The 15,000-nt window shown below is 43.4% G+C and overlaps 1 protein-coding gene across 1 annotated transcript in view; it reads left to right on the forward strand.

Annotated features, from left to right (window-relative positions):
• The window catches only part of slc9a5 (solute carrier family 9 member A5), a 36,023-nt gene that overhangs the window by 6,003 nt on the left and 15,020 nt on the right, over positions 1–15,000 (forward strand). The window contains exons 2-6 of the mRNA XM_071897017.2: positions 576–878; positions 3,736–3,899; positions 7,445–7,523; positions 8,597–8,774; positions 11,415–11,635. Of these exons, the coding sequence (XP_071753118.2) occupies positions 576–878; positions 3,736–3,899; positions 7,445–7,523; positions 8,597–8,774; positions 11,415–11,635 (945 nt within the window). The remainder of the gene's footprint in view (positions 1–575; positions 879–3,735; positions 3,900–7,444; positions 7,524–8,596; positions 8,775–11,414; positions 11,636–15,000) is intronic.

Consider the following 15,000-nt stretch of genomic DNA (forward strand, 5'->3'; position numbering starts at 1 on the left):
TTCCCAGTACAGCCAGTCTGCTGCTGCTGGTCTCTGAACAGCTCTGATGCCTCGCTCCATGGAAACTGCTGCCAGTAAAGAAGAGAGCGGCAACTGTGTAAAGTCTAGCTTTAATTTTCGTTTCATTCTACCGACTGTAGCTGGAGGAAGAGTCTTGATTTGGTTTGTCTGTTGGCTTGAATGGATGATTGACAGGAGGCGGGGCCTAACGGAACCACAGAGAACGTTAGCTATTGGTGGAAAGATTTATTCTGGAGAGGAAAACACTGAAATCAGACAGAAGTGATATCTGGTGTGTTCTTGTTCAGAAGCAGACAGCAGAAGTCGCCGCCTGCTGTCTCTCTGTGTTCCTGAATATGAAACCAGAGCCAGAGTCTCCAGGTGTTTTCTCTGCTGTTTGGAATTGAATGGGAGTGAATGAGGCTGAGAGGTTTGGAGAAACTGATTTAATAATATCTTCGATTGTGGTGCAGCAGGTAAAAACATTCAGAATCAACATTAAAGGGATAGAAAATGTAAAAAAATGTGCAAACAACTCAAATCACACTGTTCTTCACTCTCCTGTTTCCCGGCAGTGTTCCACTTCTCCCAGCGGTTCACCACTGTGGTCCCGGAGAGCTGCATGCTGATCCTCCTGGGCCTGGTTCTGGGCGGGATCGTCCTCATAGCCAATAAGAAGCAGCTGTACCAGCTGGAGCCCGCCCTCTTCTTCCTCTTCCTGCTGCCGACCATCGTGGGCGACGCCGGGTACTTCATGCCGGCCCGGCTCTTCTTCGACAACCTGGGCGCCATCCTGCTGTACGCCGTGGTGGGAACGCTGTGGAACGCCTTCTGCACCGGCTTCTGCCTGTACGGGGTCAAACTGCTGGGGGTCATAGGTCAGTCGGAGGTCAGAGGTCACTCTGGAGATGGTTGAGTGATGAGATTAGATGAAACTTAATGATCCCTGTGGGAAAATCAGGCCGCTGCAGCAGCAGATAGTATCTAGCCTGGTTCAGACTCCTGAATCTCGTCCTCCACTCTTCAGATGTTGTGGAGCGATTCAGAGAGTCTGGTGTTTGCCTCGTCAACGGCTTGTTCTCACACTAGGAAACAATTGAGCCAATCAGAGCCTTTGTGGGCGGGACTAAAGTTTGAATCGTTCGTGCAACGGTTTTTCATTGGCGTTTCGGCAGAATAGATTTGTTGAAATCACCTCCTTAAAGGAATAGTTCACCCAAAAATGAAAATTCTGTCATCATCTAGTCAGCCTCATGCCAGTTGTCATGCTTGCTCAAAGACTGTGGGGAAAAAAAATGTGATTGACTGAGGATTTAAAATGTGTTTTGACTAATCTGCATCTTCTTTACACTATTCATGGTAAAGCAGCCAGTGGGGTTTTTGAGTAAAAAAGAGAAAGGAAAAAAGAAAAAGTAAAAAAAAACAAAAAAAACAGAAGTTGCCACAGAAGCCTATCCTCACTGTCCACATGTTGGACAGGATACGGTGCAAGCCTCATGATTACAAAACACAACACTCTCCATCCGCCCCTATCCATGATGGAGGAAGCGGCGTGTTCGCTACTCCAACAGCTGCACCTGGCGACCAGCTAGCTTTGGATGAAAATATCCACCAAATGGCATATTTTTCTTGTTTTACTCCCATTTTCTGAACACAATGTTCCAACAAACAAGAAACACAGGTGAAGTTTGTCCATATAACACACAGGGAGGCTGCAGCACAACTCCATAGCAGCCTACTCCAAAACAACTGAAGTCAGTGGGGACCGGTTCTTCAGAGCTCCAGAAAGACCTGCAGTATATTTACACCATAATTTAGTGCAAATCTTAACTACAGCTGATTGATTTGCAGCAAATCATGGTGTATAGGTCTTTCTATTCACAGTGTGATTGTTTGGCTGTTTTTGTTTTGGAGCTCTAAAGAACCGGTCCCCATTGACTTCAGTTGTTTTGGAGAAGGCTGCTACCAAGTTGTGCTGCAACCTCCTTGTGTGTTATATGGACTAACAAATTTCACCTGTGTTTCATTTGGCATGAGGGTGAGTAGATCAGTGGTTCTCAACGTGGGGTCCGGGGACCACCAGGGGTCCTTGAGGGGGATCCAGGGGGTCCCCAGCAAATTGATGAATGATTAAACTTCACCATTATTTAATTTACAAGAAGTTAACACAATTAGAGAATGTAAAAGAATGACTGTTTTGATCTCTGACTCTGTTATCTCTCTACCTACAATACAGATAGTCATGGAATTCTGGACAAAATCATATCTGACAATAAAAATATTCTCAGATTTGAGTCCAAGAGACAAAATCTTATCAAATGGGGTCCGTGGCTCTAATGTGGACTGAATTAGGGGTCCTGAATATGGAAAAGGTTGAGAATCATTGGAGAAGATGATGACAGAATTTTCATTTTTGGGTGAACTATTCCTTTAACCAACAGATTGTCTTTGCAAAGATGATATTTTTGTCAAATGGACGTCATTGTTGGGTCAGCTGGTAAATGTCTGCTAACCATGTAGAGGCTGACCGGCTGCAGCATCATGTGACTGAAGTGACCACAGAGCGGCCGATACGTCGGTCACTAGTGATCGGTTCAGATACGTCGGTCACTAGTGATCGGTTCAGATACGTCAATCACTAGTGATCGGTTCAGATACGTCGTCACTAGTGATTGGTTCAGATACGTCGGTCACTAGTGATCGGTTCAGATACGTCGGTCACTAGTGATCGGTTCAGATACGTCGGTCACTAGTGATCGGTTCAGATACGTCGGTCACTAGTGATCGGTTCAGATACATCGGTCACTAGTGATCGGTTCAGATACGTCGGTCACTAGTGATTGGTTCGGGGGAAATCGACCCCCCCACACAGAAAACAGCTAACGAGGATGAAATCTCTCTCCTGGATGATGGAGTGAAACCAGATGGACGTTCAGTCTGAAGATCAGGATAGATCGTAATAATATACAGCAAAGAAAAATAGAACATAAATAAGAAAAATTTGGGAAAAAAAGCAACTGTTGGTGATTTTGTCACTAGATTAAATGACCTTTCAGACCATGACTATATTTCTCTAATGTAACATGCCACAAATCAGCTACTGACTACTGTTAAATACAGTCTTAAGTCTTCAGTTCAGCTTCAGAAGTCTGCAGAGTTTTGCTGTTTTTAGTGACAGATCTGCTCAGACTCTGACAGGACTGATTTGTTTTATTTCCATGTTCATTTCAGTCTTTTATTTCATTCTATCTGGTGTTAAAATGTCTTGAGAAGTCTATTTACCTCACTGAAATTTCCAAACATCCTGAAATTGATCCGTCTGATGCCACTAATATGCAAATTGTCGACGTGTGATGTCATCTGGCCCTCGTGACGGGCCACCACAGACCCGGTTTAAACCGGGAAAAAGAGGGTTGTATTAACAGTGTTGTTGTCAGGTGATTTTCATGTTTTCACTTCAGTTGAAGGATTACATGCTCTTCTGAGAACATTCTCCAACCCTCGGGTTTATGAAAACCTTAAAATCTGAAAACAAGGCTGTTTCTCTTCAGGTCCTGAAAAACAGCAGAACATCACGGAGCCGCGGGCAAAACTCTTTACTGCAGAAGAGTTTTCATAAAAGGTGCGAAACACCTTGAATACAAAAACTACAGGAGAATCAAAACCTAGCTGTGTGTGTGTGTGTGTGCGTGTGTGTGTGTGTGTGTGTGTGTGTGTGTGTGTGTGTGTGTGCAGACATGCGGGTGGAGGCCGACCTGATGGACTTCTTGTTGTTCGGAGCGTTGATCTCGGCGGTCGACCCGGTGGCGGTGCTGGCCGTGTTCGAGGAAGTTCACGTCAACGACATGCTCTTCATCATCGTCTTCGGAGAGTCGCTGCTCAACGACGCCGTCACTGTGGTGAGACACACACACACACACACACACACACACACACAGACAGACACCCACACGCACACACACATACACTCTCACACACACACACACATGCGCGCACTCACACACACACACACACACACACTCAGGAACATATACACAAACACATACATAAACACACATATGTAAAGACACACACACACTCATATAAAGACACATGTATACACACACACACACACACACACACACACACACACACACCTCCTCATGTGAGGCCTGTTGGGAGGTCGCTATGGCAACAGGGAAGCTGTGAAGGTCAGTGTGTATAAGAGACTAGATTACTGTGTGTGTGTGTGCGTGTGTGTGTGTGTGTGTGTGTGTGTGTGTGTGGGTGAGGGTGTGAACTGCCATACTGTCTATTGTGCTTCTGCTTTTAATCGTAATATTTCTTAATATAGTCATAATATAGTAGTAGTAGTAGTAGCAGTAGTAGTATTTTCATTATTATTATTATAAAGTCATAGTAGCATACATATTCATACATATCATACATCATACATATTTGTATACATTCATTCTTACATGAGGGAGACAGGTAGAGAGAGAGAGACAGGTAGAGAGTGAGAGAGAGAGACAGGTAGAGAGAGAGGAAGAGGTAGAGAGAGGTAGAGAGTGAGAGGTAGAGAGAGAGAGAGGTAGAGAGAGGTAGAGAGAGAGAGGTAGAGAGCGAGAGACAGGTAGAGAGTGAGAGAGACAGGTAGAGAGAGAGAGACAGGTAGAGAGAGAGAGACAGGTAGAGAGTGAGAGAGACAGGTAGAGAGAGAGACAGGTAGAGAGTGAGAGAGACAGGTAGAGAGAGAGACAGGTAGAGAGTGAGAGAGAGAGACAGGTAGAGAGAGAGGAAGAGGTAGAGAGAGGTAGAGAGTGAGAGGTAGAGAGAGAGAGAGGTAGAGAGAGGTAGAGAGAGAGAGGTAGAGAGCGAGAGACAGGTAGAGAGTGAGAGAGACAGGTAGAGAGAGAGAGACAGGTAGAGAGTGAGAGAGACAGGTAGAGAGAGAGACAGGTAGAGAGTGAGAGAGAGAGACAGGTAGAGAGAGAGGAAGAGGTAGAGAGAGGTAGAGAGTGAGAGGTAGAGAGAGAGAGAGAGAGGTAGAGAGAGAGAGGTAGAGAGCGAGAGACAGGTAGAGAGTGAGAGAGACAGGTAGAGAGAGAGAGACAGGTAGAGAGTGAGAGAGACAGGTAGAGAGAGAGACAGGTAGAGAGTGAGAGAGAGAGACAGGTAGAGAGAGAGGAAGAGGTAGAGAGAGGTAGAGAGAGAGAGACAGGTAGAGAGTGAGAGAGGTAGAGAGAGAGACAGGTAGAGAGTGAGAGAGGTAGAGAGAGAGAGACAGGTAGAGAGAGAGAGGTAGAGAGAGAGGAAGAGGTAGAGAGAGGTAGAGAGAGAGAGAGACAGGTAGAGAGAGAGAGGTAGAGAGAGAGGAAGAGGTAGAGAGAGGTAGAGAGAGAGAGAGACAGGTAGAGAGAGAGAGGTAGAGAGAGAGGAAGAGGTAGAGAGAGGTAGAGAGAGAGAGACAGGTAGAGAGAGAGAGGAAGAGGTAGAGAGAGGTAGAGAGAGAGAGACAGGTAGAGAGAGAGAGGAAGAGGTAGAGAGAGGTAGAGAGAGAGAGGTAGAGAGAGAGGAAGAGGTAGAGAGAGGTAGAGAGAGAGAGACAGGTAGAGAGAGAGAGGTAGAGAGAGAGAGAGGTAGAGAGAGGAAAAGGTAGAGAGAGGTAGAGAGAGAGAGACAGGTAGAGAGAGAGAGGTAGAGAGAGAGGAAGAGGTAGAGAGAGGTAGAGAGAGAGAGAGGTAGAGAGAGAGGAAGAGGTAGAGAGAGGTAGAGAGAGAGAGACAGGTAGAGAGAGAGGAAGAGGTAGAGAGAGGTAGAGAGAGAGAGAGGTAGAGAGAGAGAGAGAGGTAGAGAGAGAGGAAGTGAGTCTCTCTGTGGAGTCGAGGTCTTAACCACTGATCCAGAATCAGCAGTCTCTTTGTGGATTTTAAAGGTCAAAGGTCATGACTAGGGTGTGGATGTCAAATCAATAAAGATTAGACCTGTAAGATGATGACAGTTTTCTCCTCACTGTCTCTGTGGCTCTTCACTGTGTATGTCAGATACAGCTTGGCTCCACATGGTGTTCACTCAGTAATAAAGCAGGTGTGATGAACAGACAGCAACAAAAAGAACAAACACTTCACATTCATTCAATAAAATGCATTAAAGGAATATTTCCCCCCAAAATGAAAGTGCAGTCATTATCTTCTCTCCTCATGTGAAGTTGGCAGGGAAACCAAACACACTGCAGTTCATCCTGCAGCTCCGTCTCAGCCTGCTAACAAACTGCTGAAGTCAACAGCAACATCTTTTTACAGTTACAAAAAAAACAGAAAATGTCCATCAAATCCCTCCAAACCGCTCCAGCAGCAGAATCCAAGTGTTTAGTAGCCAAACAGAAACACTGTGGCTCCAAAAGTCCAATATTTACCTCAGTATCTGCTAGATTCTCCTCACTGACGAAGCTTTGTTCTAGATCAGACCGACAGTCGCTGTACAGTAACGAGTACAAACACTTCGATTCTGCTGCAGTTGCTGAAGTTGAATGGACATTTTATGCTTTTTTTTAGCTGTAAAAAGAGCAGTAGCTCCATTAGGCTGAGAGCTACAGCAGCAAACTGACTGTGTTTGATGGTCCAACTTCAGCAGAGCTTCCACTGACATGAGGGAGAGAAGATAATGACTGAATTTTCATTTTGGAGTGAACTATTCCTTAAGTGTGAGGCAGAGTTCAGACTGACCAGCTGACCCACAGCAGGTAGGAGCCAGAGATATTTGGGTTTGAGCAGCTTAACCCTGCGGCAGGAGAGCAGCTTCCTAATCCTCAGCAGCACAATATGAGCTAATCCAACGTTCACAGGCTGGATCACTGCTGCTGCAGCACTGGAGACTCAAAGTGGAAAAAAACTAAAGTGTGGGAAGGGCTAACTAGCCCGGTGGCTACTGAGCCATCATCTGTATTTGACTTTCAGAAACCTGCTGCTGTCTGGCTGTATTGCTGCTGTTCTCATGTCAGATTAAAATTAAAATTACATTAAAATGTACAAACACAAAGCAGCTAGAAACACAAGAAGCCTGCTGGTCAGCAGCTTCAGAGATAAAAACAGATTTTATGAAACTTTAATGTTTTTGAGGAAACTGGGTCGTTGTAGCGGCAAATAGTGAAAAGCTACATCAAAGAAAAATAGAATATAGAATAGAGTGGATGGGGGGTGTAAACACACACAACTGACAATATTAGCAGTAGAAAATATTAAGTGGAAATGTTAGAATGAAAGTTGAAAGTGAACCAGCAGCAATACTGACAACATAAATATCAATATATGAGAAATGAGAGAAAGTTATTTGAAAGTGAAACAGCAGCAGTAGTTGTAGAGGAACAGCGTCCGTCCTCCACTGGAAACTTCCTCAGTAAATAAGCACTGATCCCAGGTCAGATGTTCACCTCTAACTGATGGATGTTCTGCTCTCTGTTCTTCAGGTTCTATATAAAGTCTATATTTCCTTTGTGGAAGTCGGACCGGGGAACGTTCAGACGGCAGACTACTTCAGAGGAGTCGGTGAGTAAAACCTCTGAAATACTGAGAAGCAGAAAATACAGTTAACCTCCATCTTACTGTAGAGTTTACAGTGCTGGTAAACTCTACAGTACTATTAAAGGAGAACTCCACCCTAAACACTTTAACTCTGTTAAAGCAGCTGTTAGTGATGGACTTCACATCCCTAGCTCCATCCAGTAGGTAGTTGTGTTTTTCTTCTTGGTGGATAACCGGCCAATCGTAGACGAGGTGACGTCACCTCCAGATGTTTCCAGCAGCTACAGTGGAGTTTGATATGAGAAAATGTTTCAGGATGTAAAACCTCAGCGGTAAACGTCAGGTTTTGGTGTCAGTCCCTCAGAATCAAAGAGCGAGGGCTTCTTTCTAGAGCCACCATTTTGCACCGAGAGACGTTCAACAATCATACAGGGAGAAATCCATCGTAGAAGAGGAGAGAGACCAGTTTCTCCACCACAGGAGCAGGAGAGAGACCAGAATGCACTGCAGCAGAGAGACAGGTTGGGTTTGAGGAAGGGGAGACTCACTTTATCTTGACTGTAAAAACTCTCACTCTCTTGCTCTTACTATCACTCTCACTAGCTTACAACAAGTTCACACTCAATCACCAGAGGGTGGTTGCCGAAAGGCATTATGGGAAACGTAGTAAATCACTAACTGCTGCAGAAGTAGATGAGGCAGGTTGAGGGAAAGTGGATTCACAAAAAAATTAAATAACCACACATCACTAAATGACTGCTGGAACGTGTTGAACATCAGACTGATGAGATCTGACAGGAAGAGGATCAGAGGAGTTTTGCTTTAACTCTTCAGTTCTGTTGAACTTCACATCAAACCTCCTCCTCCTCTTCCTCTTCCTCCTCTCCTCCCTTCTCTCCTCCCTCCTCCTCTTCCTCCCCTGGTTTTTATTTTGCTTTAAACATTCAAAATCTAGCCGTTGTCTTCAGGATGGATTGAGGAGACAGACGGCTGACTTGTTGGTTCCTTACCTGCATCTTAACCTCCTCCTCCTCCTCCTCCTCCCCCACCCCCCCCCTCCTCTAACCCCTCCCTCCCTCCCTCTTCCTCCCCCCCAGCCTCCTTCCTCATCGTCAGTATCGGAGGGACTCTGGTGGGTCTGGTCTTCGCCATCATCCTGGGCTTCATCACTCGTTTCACCAAGAAGGTCCGGATCATCGAGCCGCTCTTCGTCTTCCTGCTGGTCTACCTGGCCTACCTGACCGCCGAGCTCTTCTCCCTGTCCGCCATCCTGTCGTAAGTCTCAGCTGCTGCTTCTCTGCTGGTCTGATCCTCTGGTCCAGCGCCTCCTGGTGGCGGCCAAAGAGAATTTAAACCTTTTTCAAGTAAATAATCTGAATTTTGATCGATCTAATGGTGCTATCTTATTATATTTACATTCTGGTTATTCATCCTATATGGAGTTACTTTTGTATCTTTATTTTGAAAGTGAAAGAAAAGTAAAAGCAAAAAAAATGAAAGTGACTTTTTTTTTTTTTTTTTAAAGTAAAACAAAAGCTTTGAAAGCAAAAAAAAAATTTTAAGTGAAAAAAAGTTTTGATTCATTCAAATCTTTCTGGGTCTGTTTTGGTGTGGGAGAGGTGGAGCAGAGGGGGGCGGGGTCAGGGGGAGGGGCGGGGGTGTGGGCGGGGTCCGGGGGCGTGGTCAGGGAGGGGGCGTGGTCAGGGAGCGTTTGTCAAGATGGCTGAACGTGTTGCTGAGCCACGACAGCAAACGGTAAATACTGATTGATTACTTTAATTATCTTATTATGATGAGAGCTTGTAAAATGAGATTTGAATTAATGAAAAAAAGATTTGACTGAATGAAAAAAAGAGGAGTTTTGGCTTCCAAAACCTTTTTTTTCAGTTTTAAAACTTGTTTTTCCACTTTCAAAATAAAGATACAAACGTAACTTCATATGTGACTCTCTTATCCAGTTAGGTCAACAGCAGAATGAGCTTTAATCACAAACTACCAACAAACAATCCATTTATTTAAACCGTGTTTAAATAAAACCACACACATACACACACACACACACACACACACACACACCCATGCAAAAACACACACAGACACACCTGCGCACATTCACTGCTAACAAATCAGATCATTGCTCAGGCGCTCAGTGTTTATGTAAATACACACACACACACACACACACACACGCACACACACACACACAGGTCAGATGGAGGTCAGGCTCGCTGCATGGTAACATGGTTATGAGGCGTCAGATGGAAACAGACTGAGGACAAAAGGTTTCATGATGAATAGTGATGTTTGGTCTCATGTGAGCTGAGCAGATCTGATCTGAGATCTGATCAGCCGTCAGTTTTACAGAAACAGATCGTCTCTGTTGTCTAGATGTTACTCACAGCTTCTCCAGCCTGCAGTCTTTTTTTAAGGCTGTGATCCTCCAGCTGTTTTCTTCGGTCTGACCCAGAGTGGAAAAGTTGACTTTGTATTCAGTTAGTTTAGGATCACACCAGACTGTTCCAGAAACACGCTTTAAGAAATCCTAAACTAAATCCTGAATTCTGGCTTGAGTGAGCTAGACACGGCATAGCGGGAATTTTCGGTTCCAGAACTAATTCAGATTTCAGTGATCGGACTTGATCAACTCCGGATAGGTTGAGACTAAACTATGCACGTTCACGGTGAACTTATGAAGCCATCCTCAGTCCTCAGAGCATCATGCGTCACTCCAGCCGAACAAGAAATATTAATGACATTTTATGGTGAATTTCAGCATATTTAAAATGTAATTTAGGTGTAATCCAGGCAGCATGAAATACACTTGGCAACAAATTAAAAAAAAAGCAGAGAACATAATTCAAACTCGGAGGATTTTATTTTCTCATAACTATTTCATTTTCTTAATAGTAGACTAAATGTAGGCCGAGGCTTATTTGACTTCCACTCTGTATCTAATTGGAAGAAGGCTGAGGCCCATAAAGCGGTTGGGGGTCCCAGCAGCGGAGCAGCTGGCCCTCTCTCTGACAGGGCAGATAACTGACGGCATGAAGCCGCTCATCAGAGCCGACTAACACCGGGACACAGCCCCTGCAGAAAGGGGTTTATCACTTTCATAATTAACATTTATGTCTTATCTCTTAACTCTATCTCCAGTGTTATACAGAGAGCTTCCAGTAGCAAAAAAAAACGAAGGGCGATGCATAAAGTTTGTACAGAGGTGAGGGGAATGTGAGGCTGAGGAAGGCTCTTCAGATAAATGATTGACTCTTTTGAAAAACAGTAACGCCTCCATGACAGTTTACAGCCGTTTTCGAGACAAGTTGAACGAACTGACTCGTGTGATGCTTAAATGCAGTTGCCATAGTAACTGATCCAGACTTGATCTCAGTTTTTGGAACAGAAAATCCCGTATTTCTGTGAATTCTGAGTTAATAGATCTGGATAACTTGCTAATCTTGCTTTCTAGAATACTGACCAATCACAAGCTTGTGAACAAAAGTCACATGACTCACAAGTAGCTTTTTTATTGGACAGAGTTTTGGTGACCTGTCTTCCTGTGAGATTAGAGAGTCAAAACCAATCTGACTCCAGTTCCTGTAACTTTATCTAACATGATGGACTTGTCTGTCTCTTCTTCTGTGGTGTTCATACCAGTTAAGAACACATGAAGAAATAAATGAATATGATCATCAGTCCAGACTTCATTTTGATTTCGAGCCAGAACTTTTGCCATGTCCCAACCACCCCCCCCCCCCCCCCACACACTCTTTCTGTCTCCACTTTCAACTCTCTAATTTAGGCAGAAAATGCCAAAAAATAATGTAAAAAAACCCATCTGGCATTCATTGTGGTAAACTCAACCCCCCCCACACCAGCCCTGTGGCTCAATGTGACTCCGCCTCTCTGTTTCCTCAGAATGACCTTCTGCGGCATCGGGGCCAACAAATACGTGGAGGCCAACATTTCCCAGAAGTCTCGGACCACAGTGAAATACACGATGAAGACGCTGGCCAGCATCGCCGAGACCATCATCTTCATCTTCCTGGGGATCTCAGCTGTGGACAAATCCAAGTGGGCCTGGGACACCGGCCTGGTGTCCTGCACCCTCATCTTCATCTTCATCTTCAGAGCTGCCGGTCAGTCTCACACACACACACACACACACACACACACACACACACACACATTAACATTGAGTGTACAAAACATCAGGACCGCCCTCCTACTACTGCGTCACATCTCCTTTAGCACAGTCCAGGCCTCAGGCTGTGTTCACACTGTGCTGCTAAACGCCAAACCGGATGTTCATTGTTGTCGGCAGAGCGATGGTAAACTCCGCCCATCTTAGCCATGAAAGTTGCATTTTCCCAACTTTTATCTTTTCTGCAGTGAAGACAAACCAGAAGTTGAACAGTCTGGAAGAAAGGATGCAGCTTCATCCATCTGTCCTCCTGCTCCTCTAATGAAGATAAACTAGAGAATAAAGAAGAGCTTGCCAAATAATGCCAAATCTAGTCCTGGCAGGGCTCTTCCTATTAGTTCACAGTGGGAATTACATTTAATCATTTATTTTAAGTAAGTAAACCTTTATTTATATAGCACCTTTCAAAACAATAAATTTCAAAGTGCTTTACAATAATGGAACAGAGTAAAGTGAACCTCATATCTTTGCGGAAGAAAATGTTTTGTATCTATAGATGACCACTCCTCTAAACACTATGAGGTTACCTGTGGGGTACCACAAGGATCAATTTTAGGACCGTTACTTTTTAATTTGTATATGCTACCCCTGCAGTGTCATCAGGAGGCGCGGCATCTCTTTCCACAGCTTTATGTGGCCGTGTCTCCTGATGACACCGGGCCGACTGACTCACTTGTTAACTTTTGTATTTTAGATATAAAGGCCTGGATGTCACAGAATTTTTTTACAGCTCAACCAGGATAAAACAGAAGCACTGATCATTGGTTCAAAGGCTCAGAGAGAGAAACTGACCCCCAAACTAAATACACTAGGACTCAACCCAAGCCAAGAAGCGAGAAATCTAGGAGTGATTTTTGACTCTGATTTTAATTTCAAGGCTCATGTGCGAGGTGTCACAAAAACAGCATTTTATCATTTGAAGAACATCTCCAAAGTGAGGCCATTTCTCTCTCTGAGCAACACAGAGAGACTGATGCACGCTTTTATAACTAGTAACGCTCTCCTTTCTGGTCTACCGAAGAATAAAATAAATCAGCTATAATTAATTCAAAATTCTGCTGCACAAGTGCTGACTAAGACCAAAAGGAGAGCACACATTACGCCTATTTTAAAGTCTTTACACTGGTTACCTGTTAGTTTTCGTATTGATTTTAAAATTGTTTTATTAGTTTATAAGGCTCTACATGGCCTTGCACCAGACTACCTCTCAGAAATGCTTTTGGTTTATGAACCAGGAAGCCTCAGATCCTCCGGTTCTTCTCTTTTAGCTGTTCCACAAAGCAGAACGAAACGTCTGGTGATGCTTTCAGCCGCTGGAAGAAGCTTCCAGAGGATCTGAGAGGAGCTGAAAATACTGATGTTTTTAAACTTAAACTAAAAACCCATCTATTCAGTCTGGCTTTTATGTAGTGTTTTATAATTTTATGGTTTTAGTATTTATACTTATTTTATTTATTATCATTATTATTTATTTTATTCTATTTTGTTTTATCAACATTTTATTGTTGATCATTATTATTTATTTTATTCCATTTTATTTTATTAACATTTTACTGTTTTACTATAATCAATTTATTTTGTGTAGTATTTCATAATTTTATTTTTATTGTTATTTTTATTGCTTGTATTATCTTTTATTATTTATCTTTTATTATCTTAACTACCCATCTTTTATTGTTGTCTTATTCAATTAACTTTTTTGGGGAGGTTTTGGTTGTTTTGGTGCACATTAGTCTCTAAATCCATTTTCAACATCCGACGTTTTGTCAATCGCTTGTAAAGCACTTTGAATTGCATTTGATTTTTTTGAAAGGTGCTATATAAATAAAGTTTGATTGATTGATTGATAAAGGCTGATCCACGACAGCGAAGGCACCATCAGCACCAGGATCCTGACAGCGGCTCGGGGCCGGACCATGCCATAAATAGAATTTAATTAACTTCAGTTTACAGAATGAGTGACAGGTATATATTGGCTATGAGTATACTGTATATTGTACCTGCCAAGTCTCCAATTCCTCCCCAAACAAACATGCTGCTTCTGAAATAGGATTTAATTAACTTCAGTTTACAGAATGAGCGTGAGAGTGAGTGACACGTTCAGTGACGCTGCTGAACATCGTCATTCGGCATTGAGCTGTGGTCGACGATCGGCGTCTGTTGCCCGGCCATGTGATGCCTGAGTTAAAATAGATGCTATATTTAACTGACAGCCACTAAAGGCAGATCAGAGGCATCATGACCTGCGTCTGGTCCTGGTTAAAAGCCTCCAGCAGCTTTCAGGACTTTCTGAACAGATGAACGAGGCCTTTCCAGGGGTCAAGGTGATGCTAAAAGCGTGAATGAGATCGTTCACATCTTTTCAGCAGAACAGATCGAATCGTGGCGAACGTTTCTCTACTGCAAGAAACAAAACTGAGACAATAACTTCAAGGTTCGGTGCCAGTGGAGCAACACAGCTGAAGACTGAGAAGAATTCTGTTTTGTCAAAAATGTAAAATGTAATCTTGTAGACATTTTGAAATGAAACACAATGCTATTTAAGAGATTATTGTATCGCTGCACATCAGATGGTCGGGCCTCTTATTTATCAAAATTTGTTCCAAATCAAAATATGAGCCAGAAAGTGAGTTTTAAAGGCAGAAATCTCAGCAGCTGGCCGAGTAATGGATGAGCCATTGGAGTCTGTCAGTGTTATGGGACAGTAAAAATCTGACTTATTGCCCCTTTAAGCTTCTCCTCTCCTTCACCTCCATCTCTCCTTCCTGACTGAAGTGGATTTATCAGGCAAACCAATCAGAGATCAGGTCTTTCTCCTGGATTCACCGCATCAGTCTGCTTCACGGAGACAGGAGAGTCAGGATACTCTGTACTCAGTCTAAACACACCTGCACACACACTAGAGATGGGTCGAAATTCAATATATCACAATACAAAAATGTGTCAGTCCGTATGTTGTGTCAGGAACATGAATGGTGATATCAGCTCCGTGTTATTCTGCTGTCAGGAACATGAATGGTGATATCAGCTCCATGTTATTCTGCTGTCAGGAACATGAATGGTGATATCAGCTCCATGTTATTCTGCTGTCAGGAACATGAATGGTGATATCAGCTCCATGTTATTCTGCTGTCAGGAACATGAATGGTGATATCAGCTCCATGTTATTCTGCTGTAGTAATCACTAATGAGACTCTTGACCATCACAGTTTCACAAGCTCTCCATCCAAATTATATTATTGTCACTTTGTAATGACATTTTTAAATTGTTGTTTACATTCTAGCAGCCAATGGCATCGC

Source organism: Centroberyx gerrardi, chromosome 1 (assembly GCF_048128805.1).
Source record: "Centroberyx gerrardi isolate f3 chromosome 1, fCenGer3.hap1.cur.20231027, whole genome shotgun sequence".
NCBI lineage: Eukaryota > Metazoa > Chordata > Actinopteri > Beryciformes > Berycidae > Centroberyx > Centroberyx gerrardi.